This window comes from Lynx canadensis, chromosome C2, assembly GCF_007474595.2.
Source record: "Lynx canadensis isolate LIC74 chromosome C2, mLynCan4.pri.v2, whole genome shotgun sequence".
NCBI lineage: Eukaryota > Metazoa > Chordata > Mammalia > Carnivora > Felidae > Lynx > Lynx canadensis.
Window position 1 is genome coordinate 4,095,578 of NC_044311.2, and position 15,930 is coordinate 4,111,507.

General features: G+C 46.5%; 1 protein-coding gene across 20 annotated transcripts in view; it reads left to right on the forward strand.

The window, feature by feature from the left end:
- Nucleotides 1–15,930, forward strand: part of ARPP21 (cAMP regulated phosphoprotein 21) — a 156,016-nt gene that overhangs the window by 76,805 nt on the left and 63,281 nt on the right. For 9 of the 20 annotated variants that reach the window (XM_030329092.1, XM_030329088.1, XM_030329103.1 and 6 more), the window contains 3 exons: nt 118–177; nt 4,574–4,806; nt 11,646–11,876. In XM_030329092.1, the coding sequence (XP_030184952.1) occupies nt 118–177; nt 4,574–4,806; nt 11,646–11,876 (524 nt within the window). Of the gene's footprint in view, nt 1–117; nt 178–4,573; nt 4,807–11,645; nt 11,877–15,930 lie in introns of those variants that run through there. The other 11 variants (XM_030329099.1, XM_030329107.1, XM_030329105.1 and 8 more) reach the window with 8 other exon arrangements.

A 15,930-nucleotide genomic window follows, 5' to 3' on the forward strand; every position in this document is an offset into this window, starting at 1 on the left:
TAGTCTATGGGGTTGATCTGAAAGCAGGTATGTTACAACGTAGGACACACCCATTTAGCATGGGAAATTTAGTGTCAGTAGGTTTTATATCATAAAAACCATGTTTTTCATTTCCAGTAGGCTCTTGGAAGACAGTAACATATGCAATGAGACCTATAAGAAAAGACAGCTCTTTCGGTTGGTATGGTTTACTTTTTTTAAACTGTGTTTTCAGCTTCTGTGGCAGAATCAATGTTAAATATAAATGTATTAGTGTAAAATATCTGTTCATGAAATAAACATGTTCGGTTATATCTTTGTAAAAGCTTGTTACAAAGCTAGTGCTGAAGCCGTATTCGATAATGTGGGATATGGGACCAGGAAAATATTGCTTTGTATGTAATCCTTCAGGGTTCTCCTTCTGATTTGCTGTTTTTGGTGGAAGTTTTTTTGTTTGTTTGTTTTCCTTTTTCCCTCTCAAGAGTTCACTCTGGCAGCACACTGATTTAACATTCCCGAGTCAACTGTGGTGAATTACACCAAGTTAAAATTTCTCCGATAGCTTGCAATGATATATACGTACCTGATATGGGAAAACAAACCAATGATAACTCCATTTGAGTAGCGGAATTTTTTATAGTCATAAATATTTCTAACGATACTTTTTTCCAGCACAGGAAGGCATAGGATTGCTTCCAATTAGAATGAGTTACTTAAATCAAGGTCTGTGTGAGATAAGGGGACTGGTATATATGTGTTCATTACATACTAATATTATGTATTTTAAGTTCTGTATAGGCTAGCAGTTACATGAAAGCAGAGGGACCATACCCATATTGTCACTACCCTATTAAATATATCTCTAGCATTCATTTTAGGGCAAAGGATACACAGTTCTATCAATGTACTCAAGATGATGTATATATATATATATATATATATATATATACACACATACATATATATATACACATATATATATATACACACATATATATACACACATATATATACACATATATACACACACATATATATATACACATATATATATATACATTTAATATGTTACTGCTTTTATGAGTATTAGGATTAATCTCTATTGTAGGAAAGAGAAAACTTATTTGTTCACAAACAAATGAAACCTCTTGCCCACTTAGAAGGGAAAAAAAAAAAAGACCAAGAACAGTAAATGGGTTGTGTGCTCAGAAAATATCTTTTTGCAGTCAATGTGAATTTCGAACCTCAGCGTTAGAAAAGTTAGACTGATTTGTTCCCTTTATACTTTGGCAGAAATAAAAAAGATTTTTTCAAAATTTCCTTCACTTTTCCAGGTTGAACTACATAGGCAAATGCCTTACTCTGGTATTGCTAGACCCTTTACTTTCACACTTGTAGATTAAAAATAACAACAACAACAACAACAAAACGTTGCATTGTTCTTTTTAAAAACCCAGAGAAGAGGGGCGCCTGGGTGGCGCAGTCGGTCAAGCGTCCGACTTCAGCCAGGTCACGATCTCCCGGTCCGTGAGTTCGAGCCCCGCGTCGGGCTCTGGGCTGATGGCTCGGAGCCTGGAGCTTGTTTCCGATTCTGCGTCTCCCTCTCTCTCTGCCCCTCCCCCGTTCATGCTCTGTCTCTCTCTGTCTCAAAAATAAATAAAACGTTGAAAAAAAAAAAAAATAAAAACCCAGAGAAGAATGAGAATTTACCAGTCCTCCTGTACTTACACCATGATCTGGTTTCTTCAGGTCCATATAAATGAAATGTGAGTTCTTGCCCCCGATAGGCAAATTCGTTTTACATAGCCCCAAATCTGGTCCCCAGCCTGGACTACCATGTACTCCTAGCCATCGCAAATAGGAGTGCCATCAGCCACCAAGTCACCAAGCACAGAGACCCAGGATGATGACTGAGCACAGAGGCATCCACACGATAATAAAGCAACTCCAAGTATACATCATACTTAGCTTGGTCGGAAAAATATCACGTTCAGATATGAAGGAAAATAAATGCCCTTAGTTGTATTAATCAGCACAAAAACAGTACTTAGAGTACGTGCTTTACGACCCCCCCGGGATCAGATTCTTGTTACATACGTGAGGGACGACCGCTCTTGATGACCAGACATGTCATTACCGTTGTCTTCCTGGTTTCCAGTAGGAAGGGACCAAGACTGGGCTTAGGAGGGACAGGAAAACACTTGTGGATAATGTTTTTTTCTATGACGCCTATGATTCTATACCGAATAGATGTGGAATTCAATTCTGGCCCTCGCCTTGCCAGTGCTAAGGTGAATAATCAATGGATAGACCTGTAAAAATACTGTTTCAGTGTATCAGTAGAGATCCTAAATTAGAGTTAGTTGTATTACTATGAATCTCATTCACGCTAATTCTAAAGCAGCAACTTAAATTCCCTCTTTGGGAATTTTGACAGATGCTGACTTGGGATGCCGCTTTGAGCTGGTGGAGAGTAGGGGTAGACGACGTTAAGGCGATCTTGGGTGGCCTTATTGGCCAAAGGGTGTGGCCCAAGTCTCGAGGAGTTACCCATCGCCAGAGTGAAGCCTCCAAACTCCCGCACGCTCGTTTCCACCCAGGAATAGCGGTGGACATTCCACTGCAGGGACAGGCTAAGCCACCCCGGCGTTTCCACTAATGGAGGTGCACCATGCGTGGGGAGAGGGACACCGAAGCAGAGTTAGTGATCGTCACCTGCGTACGGAGAGCTTCCTTCGGATGCATCCTGTATGCTGCGGCTAAGGACCACCCCAAATCTTTTCCTACCCAAAATATTCTAAATTAGCTCCGTGTGAGATTATTGTCACAGCCCTGGTGCGTTGACCGTTATGAAATAATGATTTTGCCCAGCATTGTCAAAGTCGGGTCAAATTAATCAGAATTAAACGCAAAAAGAATAAAGTTGATTTGGGAACTTGAAAACAGTCAGGAATGGAGCACCACACCCTTGAAAAGGCTATTTTCCGCCCCCCCCCCCCAACCCTCCCTCCTCTGGCTTTCTTGAATTTCAAAGGAGTTTGAAGAACTCGAGCCACCTGGCCCTTGGGTGTGTGTGATACCTTCTACTCCCAGTCTGGTCTTTCTTGAGATCATCTTTCTGAAACCAGCAATCCCTGAGGTCCTAACAGAGAGAATATAAGTAAAATTGATAGAAGACAGGAGGGCACTGAGTGCTTTTCTGTGTGTGAGGTTTCTGCCCTCCCCTCATTTATGCGAAGTTGCAATCACGGACAAGCCTTTTCATTTTTATTATCTCTTGGATCCATTTACCTTCTTCAGTTCTTCTAAAACAAAGGAAAAGTTTAGTGAGTAAAGTTGAAACAACCCCTAAAGTTTCCTGTGTACCTTCTGTACAGTTTGGCTGGTGAGTGTTTCAATGAGACGCGCTCACTCCTAACCTCTCCACGGTCTATTGCTGTCTTTAGAAGAGGAGACGACAGGGCTAGGGATGACATCTGTGAGACTGGGACCAAGACTTGGGCATGTCACGTTGCTCAGGGATAATGAAATTAGGGGTTGTACCCATTGCCCGTGATTTATGTTCCCTTTACTTACTTATAGTCCATGAGAACCTTAGAGTATTGTAATCATGTGTTATTTCCAACTGCAGGAAAAGCTTTGAGAATACTCAGGTACCCTTTAAACAGATTGGAAACCAATGAAAATGCAAATTTCATCAACTTTCTCTATGAAACGCTGGTGATTTTGTGTCTTAGAGATCTTGTGGAGTCGTCAAAATTCACTCCTGGGTATTGGATCTCTTCCCATACGTTCACTCTTCTTCAATTTGAATTTTGAACCAATGGGTTCTTTCACCGATGGAGCTTTTGTTATTTTCACTGATCCCCTGGAAAGTTTCGTGTCAGCATAGCGTTTACCCTGGTGGTGTTATTGTCGCAAGTTTTTCCGCGTGAAAAGGATCGAAAGACTCTTTCCTCTGCCCACGAAGGTTAAACTCACCGGGCAGAATTCACACCCTCAGTTAATGGAGTCAAACTGCTGTGATTTCTGTGCTGTCAAAGCCTTAATGAATTCAGATAGACATTTCATAAAGGTAGGAAACAATGAACGGCCTCACCGGCTCTGGGTGCCTTTTCCCATGGTCCAAGTATTTCATGCTAAAGGGACACCCAAAACTTCTCTTCAGTGAGAGTTGCTCTTAGAATCATTCAAGATCATACTCGGTCCCAAACGTTGATTCATTGTTGACTTGAGTCAGGAGGGTTTATCCTCCTCTCCTCTCCCCAAGAGAAGTTAACAACTGTGTTTTATACCATGTGGTTTGGTTTTTTTTTTTTCCCTAATTGTCTCTCCTTCACCGGCAGAGGGATGGTGTGACAGTTCTAGGTTTGGCTTTTCTGTTGGTAAACACCCACATTGCGTGTGACATGTGATCTGTCTACACATCAACGAGGTATTTGTGGCACTGTCTGTGGGGCGACGGGGTTGACGGAAAGGGTTGCAAGAAGGGTCTCGCGTAGACCGCTCTTCCAAGAAAGTTCCCGCCCTGTGCCCGTGCGGCTCGTGGAAGGTAACGCTGTCCCTGTGCATCTTTCTGATGGCTGTGCTCCAGGGGCAACAGAGACGGCTCGGGGAGAGCAGCCGGGAGTCGACAGAGCAGCTCCGAGAATGAGCTCAAGTGGTCGGACCACCACCGGCCCTGGAGCAGCACGGACTCTGATGGCTCCAACCGCAATCTCAAGCCCGCCATGGCCAAGACGGCAAGTTTTGGGGGCATCACGGTGCTGACCAGGGGCGACAGCACATCCAGTACCAGGAGCCCCGGGAAGCTGTCCAAAGCAGGTAGTTAGTACTGAATGGGTTTGTGTCCTGTGCTGTTGCCCAGATTCTCCCCAACCCATACGGCCATCATTCCCTCTGGCTTCCAGTTAATTAACTGGAATGAATGGGTAGTGATTGCTGGCATGGCCGGGAAGTCAGAAGGTGCCGTTGAAATGCCAGGACTGTCTCTTGCCCGCTGTGTGCCAAGGCCAGATCGCTCGCTGAACCTCTCTCAGAGGTTGCATACGTGGTTTGCAAAGAACCTTTGATCCGTGTTGGAGGCAGAACCCTGATCTCTTGAATAGAATCGGTTTCTCTCTTACTGTAGCAGTTTGCAGGTGTTTGGGCTGCGTCCCCGGCGTGTTTGCAGTTGGGCCCAGCTCCAAAGTTCATGGTTCTACAGGTGAGAAGGTGTATGAGGCCCATCTCCTTAATGGCCCCCCGGGTCCATTTTAAAATCTCTTGACGTAAGTGACCCCACGTCATTTCACCTTTCACACTGTGATATGTAAGCTGTTACAGAATTTTACCGTAACCCCCGCCCCAGCAAACCACCGTACGTTTAAATTCAATTGTTTCCATACAAATGTTTCCCAAGGCACCTGTACATGCACACGAGGAAGCCATTTTTTTTTAATTTAATGCTATGATTAGTTTCTTAAAACCTCACATTGCAAGGTGATTATAACATGGATAGTTGTGGTCCCTGCTTTGGCACACTGTTAGTGTCATCGTTGGGCAAGTTATTTGACCTATTTGTGTCTCCGTTTCTCCACCCAAGACATGGGAATGATTGTGGTACCTATATTGCAAGCTCACGGCAAAGGCTAAAAGAGTTCACGTACGCATAGCAGTTAGAATAATACCTGGCAAGTTATATGCCCTCCACAAACACTAGCCTGTGTTCATTTTTATTATTGCCACTTAATGCCTCCATTCCTGCTTTGCAAATAAGGAGACTGAGACTCAGAGAGGCTTGGAGTCCTTTTTTTTTTTTTTTTCTTTTCCTGTTTTTTTTTTTTTTCTTCTAAGTGCACAGTGATCTTTGGAGGTAGGTGGTTCAAGTTGCATGGACAGACTTTGGGAGGCGGGCAATGATGAGAACCATTACCTGGAAACAACTTTAAAGTGATGCAAGCATTAATCCCCGGGGGTTCAGAGGGGTCCAAAAACTACCGATCATGGTCCGTCATTCCCAGCTCCTCTGGCTCCCAAGGATCCCTCGCCATTGTTTTCACCTGATTTCCAAATGTTCTCCATCAAAATACCTCTTAGAATCCCAGGAAGCGGACAGGCAACCATTTTTAGCAGCTCTCCACGAACTGACGTGTGGTTTTAGTATGTAGCGTTTCCGTTTGGCTTCGATTTTACCTCCGAGGGTTCGGAGCTAGGGTGGGGGTGGAGAGCTGCGGTTCAGCGACACGTCCCGGGCGTCAGGCCATACTGGGGGTGCCATCACAGACCTGGGGTTGCAGGGCAGGGAGCGGGGCGGGGAACGGCCAACACCAACCAGAGGTTAGACGTGCGTTGTCCCGATTGTGAACGCTTTCCTAACGGCGTTTCACACTCACGCTAGGGGGCGCTCTCTGCGAAATCCAGGCTCCTGCTAATGGTTTCCCCTAATGATGATGTTGAAAATGTCCTAAGAAATTATCTCGTGTTCTCCGATACGGGCAGAAAATTAATAGCATTTGGTGACGGCCGCTACCGTATCTGTGTACATATCTCTTGCTCCTCGGAAAGATACAGGTGGCTCACACCGCCTTCTGTCTTCTGTCATCTCACCAATTGGTGAATTCTTGCTTTCTTACTCTAATTAATTGCTCTCATCTCCCACTATTGCAGCAACTGAAGTCAAGAAAACCCACTGTGGTGCACTTGAGCCCTTGCACACTAAGAAAGGTTAAATCGTTTTAAATCTCCTTAAAATGCAGAAACCAAGGACCTTAAATGGTGCACTTAAAAATTCCAGCACACCGAAAGGGCTCTTAAGATTTTTAAATTAATCGTCATTCTCCATGCACCAACCCCCCAATCACTTCCAGAGAAAAGCTCTTTGGAAACATTTAAAACACTTCGAGAATGCTAAAATGCCATGTTCTTTGAAGAATGATTAGAAATTGTAAGTGCTTCAGACATTTTTTTTTCCTTTTAATCTAAGTGTCTCCTTTTGAAAGCTTGTCAAGGTGCAGCAACGGAAGGCAAAAAAGAAAAAAAAAATTAAAGGCGATCAAGATAGAATGTCAAAACAAACTTACAATTTCCCAAGATGGTTTTATGAAGCAAAGCTGTCAGTTTTGCTGTCACGGATCCTCAGAACAGCACAAGTTTTCCATTTTTTTGCCTCATTACTCACAGTGGAATTGCAAACTTTTTTTTGACCTTTCAGAAACCAAGCCTGGAGTTATGACATTTAAGTTACTCTTCTCCGGCTCTAATTACATAGGTTCGAGCTTTAAATAGATAATAATGAGACCTTCTCCAGGTGGGAACCTGTTTTCCTACATTTTGGAAGGAGCTTATTGCTGAAGTCTGAACGCACAGGAAGCCACCTGCTCTGCTAAGGCCTGGGCTGTCTTTCCCCTAAGGCATCCCCGCCACTGAGCTCAGAGGTGGTCGCCTGCCGGAGGCCCGGCGCCCAGCTCGGGAGGTAGAGGATGTCATCCTGTCATCACCTCCTCCTGGTGGAGGGGACTGGAAAGATGCTCCTATCCTAACCTCAGCTGCTTCTTGGTCGTGGCGATGTGGCTGGAAAGTGATGATGTCTCTTTCTTTCCACCCTGGCCACGCGATCGACGCCGTCTTACCGTCTTCTTCTCTCCATTTCCGGAGCAGGGGTTCTCGGCTTCAGCTGCCCCAGAATCTCCTGGAGGATTCGTGAAAGTGCAGATGGCCTGTTTTCAAACCAGGCTTTGGGAACACCTGCTCTGGAGACATAAGAGACCCCCGTATTTTGTGTTAGTGATTTTACGTGGCGTGCCATTTGGTTTTCTGGAGGCAAAGGTTCTGGAGCGTTTTTAGAGCCGATGTAAGACACCTCCTCTTTGTATCACTTCCTCTTCCGTATGTTTATTTTCATTACGACCCCAATGCATCCAGGATGTTCTCTTTCTCCTTGTCATCTCCGAAGCTTTGGGTCACTCTACTGAATTCTGACCCCTGAATCTGGAAAGATTTTCTTGAGCTGTTGATTCAGAGAAAAAGACTTATGGCTCAGGGTCCATATAAAGGAGGAATTGCATCAGACGAGATAAACAGGCAAGGAATGTTCTATTCATAACTGTTGCTATTGGGGTCAAGACTATTGTGCCAGGGGAGAAAGACTGAAATTGACCATGCACCAATGAATTGCAGGGGAAGTTTTTTTTTTTAAGTTTATTTATTTATTTTGCGAGAGAGCATGCGTGGTGGAGGGGCAGAGAGAGAGGGAGAGAATCTCCAGCAGGCTTCGAGCTGTTATTGCAGAGCCCGACGCGGGGCTCGATCCCACGGACCATGAGATCATGACCTGAGCCAAAATCGAGGAGGATGCTTAACCGACTGAGCCACCCAGGCACCCCAGTTGTTTGTTTTTTTTTTTTTTTTTTAAGTAGGCTTCATGCCCAGCACTGAGCCCAACATGGGGCTTGAACTCACGACTCTTGAGTTCAAGACCTGAGCTAAGATCAAGAGTTGGATGCCTAACCGACTGAGCCACCCAGGCACCCCTGCAGGGGGGGTTAGGTGCTGGAGGAAGGCGCTAGATAAGCACCAGGGAACAGTAGACCAAACCAGGTGGTTGGTGAATTTGACTAAGCCATCTTTGCTAATTGGTGCTTATCCAAGTCAGTCTTCTTTTGTACCCGCCCACAGAAACTGCCAGACAAGGGCACCACTTGTCTTGATTATTACATTTCAAAGGGATGGCCCCCCAAATCCTCCTCAAAGACGTGCCTCGTTGGGGCGCCTGGGTGGCGCAGTCGGTTAAGCGTCCGACTTCAGCCAGGTCACGATCTCGCGGTCCGGGAGTTCGAGCCCCGCGTCAGGCTCTGGGCTGATGGCTCGGAGCCTGGAGCCTGTTTCCGATTCTGTGTCTCCCTCTCTCTCTGCCCCTCCCCCGTTCATGCTCTGTCTCTCGCTGTCCCAAAAATAAAAAAAAAATATAAACGTTGAAGACGTGCCTCGCTTGTAAAACTGGTAAGAGGCTTGCGGAAGAGTTACACCTGAAAGGGGCAGACCCCCTCGAATAAATGAGAGGTGTAGGGGGACTGTCCTTCGGAAGAAACCAGTCTAAAGCTTGGTCAAGCTAAGGGGAACTTCAAGGCCATCGTCATCACAGCCACTCACCATTTCGTCCGGTGGCTTATATTTGATGGAAGAGGATACTGAGGTCTAAAGAAGTGGTCAGTTCACGAAGAAAACACAGCTAGTCTGTGGCATGACTAGAACTAAAACTCAGGATGCTTCCTGGGGAGCAAGTGCTCCCTTAAGCGAAGGGAGTCTGTTCATTCTTCCCTTCTGCCCGGTCAGTTTTCCATTTTGCTTTGCCTCCTCATCTGTCATACGATCCCCACCCCCGACCCCACCGCCACTTTGCTCTTTTCCTTTCTCTCTATCTTTTTAAAGTTGATTTATTTATTTTGAGAGAGAGGGAGAGAGAACACAAGTGGGGGAGGGGCACAGAGAGAGAGAGAGAGAGAGAAGCCCAATGAGCTGACTTGGGGCTCAAACCCATGAGCTGTGAGATCATGACCAGAGCTGAAACCAGGAGTTGGATGTGTCACCAACTGAGTCACCCAGGTGCCCCTCCTGTCTGTCTCTTGAGCCTTCACCAGAGTCCTCCATTCGTCTCCCTGATGCTTTGTCACCATACCTTCTGCCAGCTGCCCTTTGGGGTCCAGCTTCAACTTCTGAGCATCTCACTGGGGGCAGCCATTAGCTTTCTGTGCAGTGTCTCCTAGTACTTGGCACAGGCCTGGTCGGGGCCCTGGCCCCACCTGTATGTCGCTCAAGTGACCCCGGGTGTGGGGCGTGGTCCATGGGACCGAATTGCCGGGGTTTGAACCCAGAGTCTGCCACACAAGAAGTATGCTTGGGAAATTGACTTAACATCTCTGAGGATTGATTCTCATTTTCAAAATGAGGTCGCTGTGAAACGAGATTGGATAATTCACACAGAGCGATTAGCACAGTGCTTGTCACGCAGATATACTGGTTAAATATTTGCACGGTTATCATGTCAGTCTGTGAACGAAGGAGACTGGACACACTTCAACTCTCAGCATGCAAAGTCGTAAAGTTCTCAAATATCAATTTCATTTTTTTAACCAGCCTTTGAACACTTCTCATCCTGTGCCCTTTATCACCATGGCTGGCATGCATTCTGGATCAAGAACTTCGGGAATGCTGGCTACGCGTAGAACGTAGATTGTTCTAGATTGTTCTACGCGTAGAACGTAGATTGTACGTAGATGGTTACGGGCTCTTAAAAGCTGGATGCAAGGCAGCAGCAAGGCCAGTTACGAACCCTGGCTGTGTCGTGGCTGCTGAACCACCCCCCTAAGGAGGGATCGCGGTCTCCATCTTTGCAAGTGTTGAGAGTTTAAGCTAAGTTGCTTTCCTTCCTATCCTTCTACCCTGTGGAATCCGATTCTTCACATCATCTTTGCATCGCCTTCTCATTGTTCCTGATGAAGGAGTTGCTCTTCTCAGCTGACGGAGGGGCACGGTATTGCACACTGGTGTTTCCAGGTGTTTGCGCATACTAAGTGCTCCGTAAACATCACTGTCCTTCTCCACAACGATGTCCTCCTTCCCCAAGCTCTCTCGGATGGCCCCTCTTCTCTGCAATGACATGCCGTATCCCTACCACTTGTTTTTAAAGGTCTCCAGTTGAACTCACGGGCACATTTTAGCATCTTGAAAACAATGTTAGCGCTTCCTTAATATGTCCCCTTCAATGACACAGAAGAGTGCATATGAATGACATAAACTGAGAGCCGTGGGCTCATCATTGCAAAATCTTCTCGTACTCCGTTCTTGCCACCTATGGTACCATCCAAATCATCTGTTAGAATTCACTGATCCAGAAATGTTGCTTGGTGCCTTTTCTCTCCGATGCTCCGGTTAATATTCCGTGCCCAGAACAGCCATGGTCAAGGGTGGCCGGAACTGCTTGGCTCTGGTCATGGCGAAGGGCAGGTAGTGCCTAACGGATGTGGGGTATAGCAGGTGTCTCTTTGTCCACGGTGCAGGGAGAGGGAGGTCGTTGGGTTCGATGCCACCTTGGCATCCAGTTACCTACATGTTTGCAAATTACAGAGTCCACAGACCTCCTATTAATAGGATTTCTGTGAACATGTGAAACGTGCCTCTTAAGCGCCCTCCATTGGCATGATCTAGTTTCCTCTACTCACATCTGAGGGGAAGAGATTATTCCTAGCCACGCCCTTTCAAAATGCAGCTTTTGGGGCATGTTGGAGAACCAGTGCCTTAGACACAGGCCCGGGATCTCTTTCATATCCACCTGGCGTTTTCTTCTCCTAACTCCAGCAGGACGGGCTTCTGGCTTTAATCACGCAGGGTGATGGGTGTCTCCAGGCGCTGAGTCCCCAGCTTTAGGGTGCCATTTACCAATGTACCACCCTAGGGGCATGTGGGCGGCTGAAAGAGAGTGCCCATTGCCAAGAAGTGGACACATCTGAAAAATACGTAGCAAACATCTCAATAAAACGTGAGCCCCAAATGTTGGAGGGACATGTTTGTCGGCGCTCTGGTCCCGCGGCAGGCACCTCACATTCTTTAAGGATGGATTATGTAAACTAAGCCTTTGGAGCCTGAGCCCTCCGTGTTGGATGATTTCCTGATCCATTTCTCTGTGGCAGGCTCTGAGTCTAACAGCAGCACAGGCTCCTCCGGGTCGCTGCCCCGCACCCACGCACCTCTGCAGAGCGCGCCCCTGGCCCCAAGCGTGTCCACCGGCTCTCCTGGCTGTGTGCCCTATCCCGAGAACGGAGGAGGGGGCCAGGCCGCCCCTAGCACCAGCTACATCCTCCTTCCACTCGAGGCTGCGACAGGCATCCCGCCCGGAAGCATTCTGCTCAACCCGCATACAGGTTAGTTCCTTCCCTCTGCGACGGCAGGGGCTCCAGGTCAGAGTTCTGTGCACGTGTTTGAGCTTATAAATTCGTCAGCAAGTTTCTTGATTTAGGAAGAACGGATCTATAGCTGTCACCTCTGTCTCTGTACCGATACCAATATTTTTGTGTAGTTATCAATCTAGATTCTTCCCAGAAATATCCACTTGTCTCTCTGTCCTCTCGCCTTGACTGTGGTGTGTTTCATGTATTCCTGGGAGCTAAGATCAGAAACCGTGAAGTTGATGAGCTGGGAAATACTAATTAAAATGCAGTGTTTTGTGGACTAAATCCCGGGCCAGTCTGTTTTTTTTTTTGTCATAAGTGTTCTTGCATCCAAGATATTTCACGAACTTGAGACATCGGTTGGGACACGTAGCAGATTCTTACCTATAGACGTTGCTTTCTGGCCTTAGAACTTCACCCATTTCCTGCTGAGGAATAAGGAATAGCACATAGGACAGAGGGAGAAAATTCTTGCATGTTTTAGGGATTTTTAGGACTAGACCGGTTTTGGTGAGGTTCGGAAAATTGTTAACTTCGTGAGTACCCTTCTTCCAATGATGAGTGGTTCTTTCTTTTCGAAGTGGTCTTAACTGACCACTTAATTTCCACACTGATTCCAAAGGACCCAGATCATTGAGGAAATAGGCTAATAAGCATCTGCCCTCATGTGGGAAGCTTCTCAAACAGGGGCAATTATGGCCATGCCTCCAAGGCCATTTGGCAATATCCACAGACATTCTGATGATCTTGGCCAACGGAGGAGGGGGCTGCTGCTGGCATCTAAGGAGATGGAGGCCAGAGGGGCCGCTAAGCATCCTACAGGGCATAGGGCGGCCCCATCTAGCAGAGAATGGTCCAGCCCAAAATGTCAGTAGTGCTGGGGTTGGAAACCCTGGGTTAGAAGGCTTCACATTGGCTGGTCACTTCTTTAGAAGCCTTTATAGGTAACTGGAAAAACACTGAATCGTCTCAAAGTATGTCTGAGGTTTGGTTTAGATGATTCCGGTGTGTGTCCTTGATTCACGACACTTGACAATGCACAAGTGAACGAGAACCTCGTAAAAGGGATCTGACTCAATCTTCTCACATAGATAGCACTCCTAGTAATTAGGAAATGCAGAGGAACATGAGAATGATAGTAAAATAGTTACTTGAATAATTGCCACGTTTTCATGGAAACATATGGCACATTCTCAAGGCACGGTGTTTGAGACGTTTTGAAAATGCCATAAGCTTGAGGGAAAAGAAGGCATAATCATTTTATTGAAAACCATTTGAAAGCTTTCGGAATAGATACTTCTAAGGAGGATACTAGATTGCTTTTATTTTATTTGGATCATTGTAAGCACTAAAAGCAAATTAAAAGAAAACCAGGATTATATTCATTTCTCTGGGCACTGATCGAAGTATGGTCTGACTCTGTTGGCTTAAATCCCTTCACTTTTAATTGAGACGGAGGACTTGCAGACAAGAACACACAGAAGCATTAGTTTTGAGTCATTTGTTTTAAGCAGAATTGCTGTGCCTTGTTTGTTTTAAGCAAAAAAGCTCAACAGAATGATTTTTTAGGGCGTAATGAAGAAATATTACTTGTGATGATATAATGGTCGAGCTGTGTTTTGTGTATATTATCCTGTATAATCTTGCTTCTAGAAAAAGAAAGAAAAGTGCTTTCTGGGGCCAGCTTCCAATTCTGATTCCTTGGATCCAGTCATTTCGAGCTGTTGCCAAAATATCTCCTTGGAAAAAGGATCTTAAGTGAGGAAAAGGGTCTAATAACACCGTTGAACAGTTTCTCCATAAACACGTCCCTGACCCGACAGATACTAGACATTAAAATATCCCAAGACCAGGAAGAAAATGTGTTAATATCTCGTATCCCATGGTTGAGTGATGGGATGTAAGGCGTATCTTTATGTGCGGTGTGTATATGGGTGCACGTCTGTCTGTCTATCTCCCCACCTGTCTATTCAGTCTCACGTGACCTACAACTGAAACCGGAAATTTGCCTCCTGGGGGCTGGAACTCCTCTTTCCGTGTCATTGCTGTGGACCCCTGAAGTCCACACCTCTCGCCCTTCCCTAAATACCCTTCTGCCGAATACATGGTAGAAATTCTTTGGTACTAGCGACCAACAGCGTGTGACTGCTTTGCTTCTTGTGTGGGTAGTCCTTGGGTCCATTGCCTCGTCACCAGTACATCTGTAAGTTCCTTACGGGAAGGGGCCATCCTTGGCCATTTGTTTTTTTTTACATCACTAGAGTAGATGACAAAGTAGCGTTAGGCAGTGTGCTTACGCACAGATGCTCGATAATTGCGTAGTGTCGAAATAACGTCCCAGGATATACCCATGATGCACTGATGTGGATAGTAGGACAGGTCTTTTTTTTTTTTTTTATCTGTTTGAGAATGTGGCTCTTGGATAAAACGAAGATAAAAGAGCTGGATTTTGCGGATTTTTTTTAAATGTTTGTATTTATTGGGGCAGTGAGCGAGGGAGAGAGAACCCCACGCCGTCAGCACACCGCTGGACGGGGGGCGGGGCTCGAAACCAAGAACCATGAGATCCCGACCTGAGCCGACATCAAGAGTTGGACGCTTAACCGACTGAGCCACCCTGGCGCCCCCAAGTACGTCTTTAATTTTTTTGGAAGTTTGAGGCTAGTTGCCACGTAACGCTACATTAGTTGACGCGGTGATGTGACTCAGCTGCCACAAGCCTTGGCCACCGTGCGTCCCCATCCGGCACCGTTACAGCGTCGTTGACCGCATTCTCTAGGCGGTGCCTTTCTTCCCCACGATTCTTTCATTCCAAGGCCGGGAGTCTGTACCTCCCACGTCCCCTCACCCGTTTTGCCCATCTCCTCTTCCCCCCTCCCTCTGGCCGCCACCGGTTTCGCTGTCTGTGCTGATAGGTCTGACTCCGCTTTTTGTTGACCTGTTTAAAGTCCTCTGTCTTCGGCAGGCATAAGACGAGCAATAGGGGCAAGACACTAAGGTGCCTCCAGTCACTCCTAACAAACGAAACAGCACGAATCTTCCCGTGTCAGCACCGCTGACCGGGCTCGTCCCAAGTACCGCGTATTTGGCAGCCCAATAGCAAAGCCACCCGCGTTATTCTTGCAGTTCCTCGAGTGCAGTCCCAGCTTTTTATTTTGTCCGGCCTCAGACTCAGCTCTCCGCTGGTCTGTTGTTAAGTCAGGACCTCTGGCCTCTCCTTTCGTTGCTTTGCAGGCAACTGAATGATGCGCTTTTTTCAGAGTTATCCCCGTAGGACATACTCACGCTCACGAGGCAAGCCTGAGTTGGACCCCTGAGTTTGATCCTCCTGCTGCCTTGGGTCCCATCTCCTTTCGGAGAGGTTGAGCGGAAAGCTCATCTTTGTCCGGCCGCTTTCTTTCAATTCAGAGCTACCCGGAGATGCCAACGGGCATGAACATCCCCCAAGCACGCGTTAATGCCCTCGGATGGTGTTTCACCATTTTGCTTTGCTTTCATCTCGTGCAAATGCACGCGCGTGTGAGGTGCGGGCCTGCCATCGGCTGGGACTTTGCTGGGAGCGGCCTTTTAGGGCTCATGGCTTTCCAGCGCCCCTGATGGGCTCCCATAACACCATACTTGGTGTTTCTCACAGGACTTCTGGCACCCGTTTATCCGAATTGCTTCCACCTCCTTCTGAAACGCACCGAGACGTTCTCGTGTGCTGTCTGTAAACGTATCTTTGCAACATCTGAGTTAACCCTCGCCCGTCCATAACCAGTGGCATCTCTATAATTGGATCTGCCACCTTCTAAGGACTAGGAAAGGAAACTCTTTTTTTTTTTTTTTTTTTAAATGCCCTCTCCATCTCTTTGAATAAAAACCCTCCTGCCAAGTACGTGGCAGAAATGTGCTGGTGTTAGAAACTAAGAGCGTTTGATTACTTGGCTTCGAGTGTGAATTGCCCTTGGGTTCCTTTCCTCATTACGAGCGTATTTATAAGCTCTTTGTGGGGAGGGATGAGACTCAAGTTTTTGTGTTTGTTTTT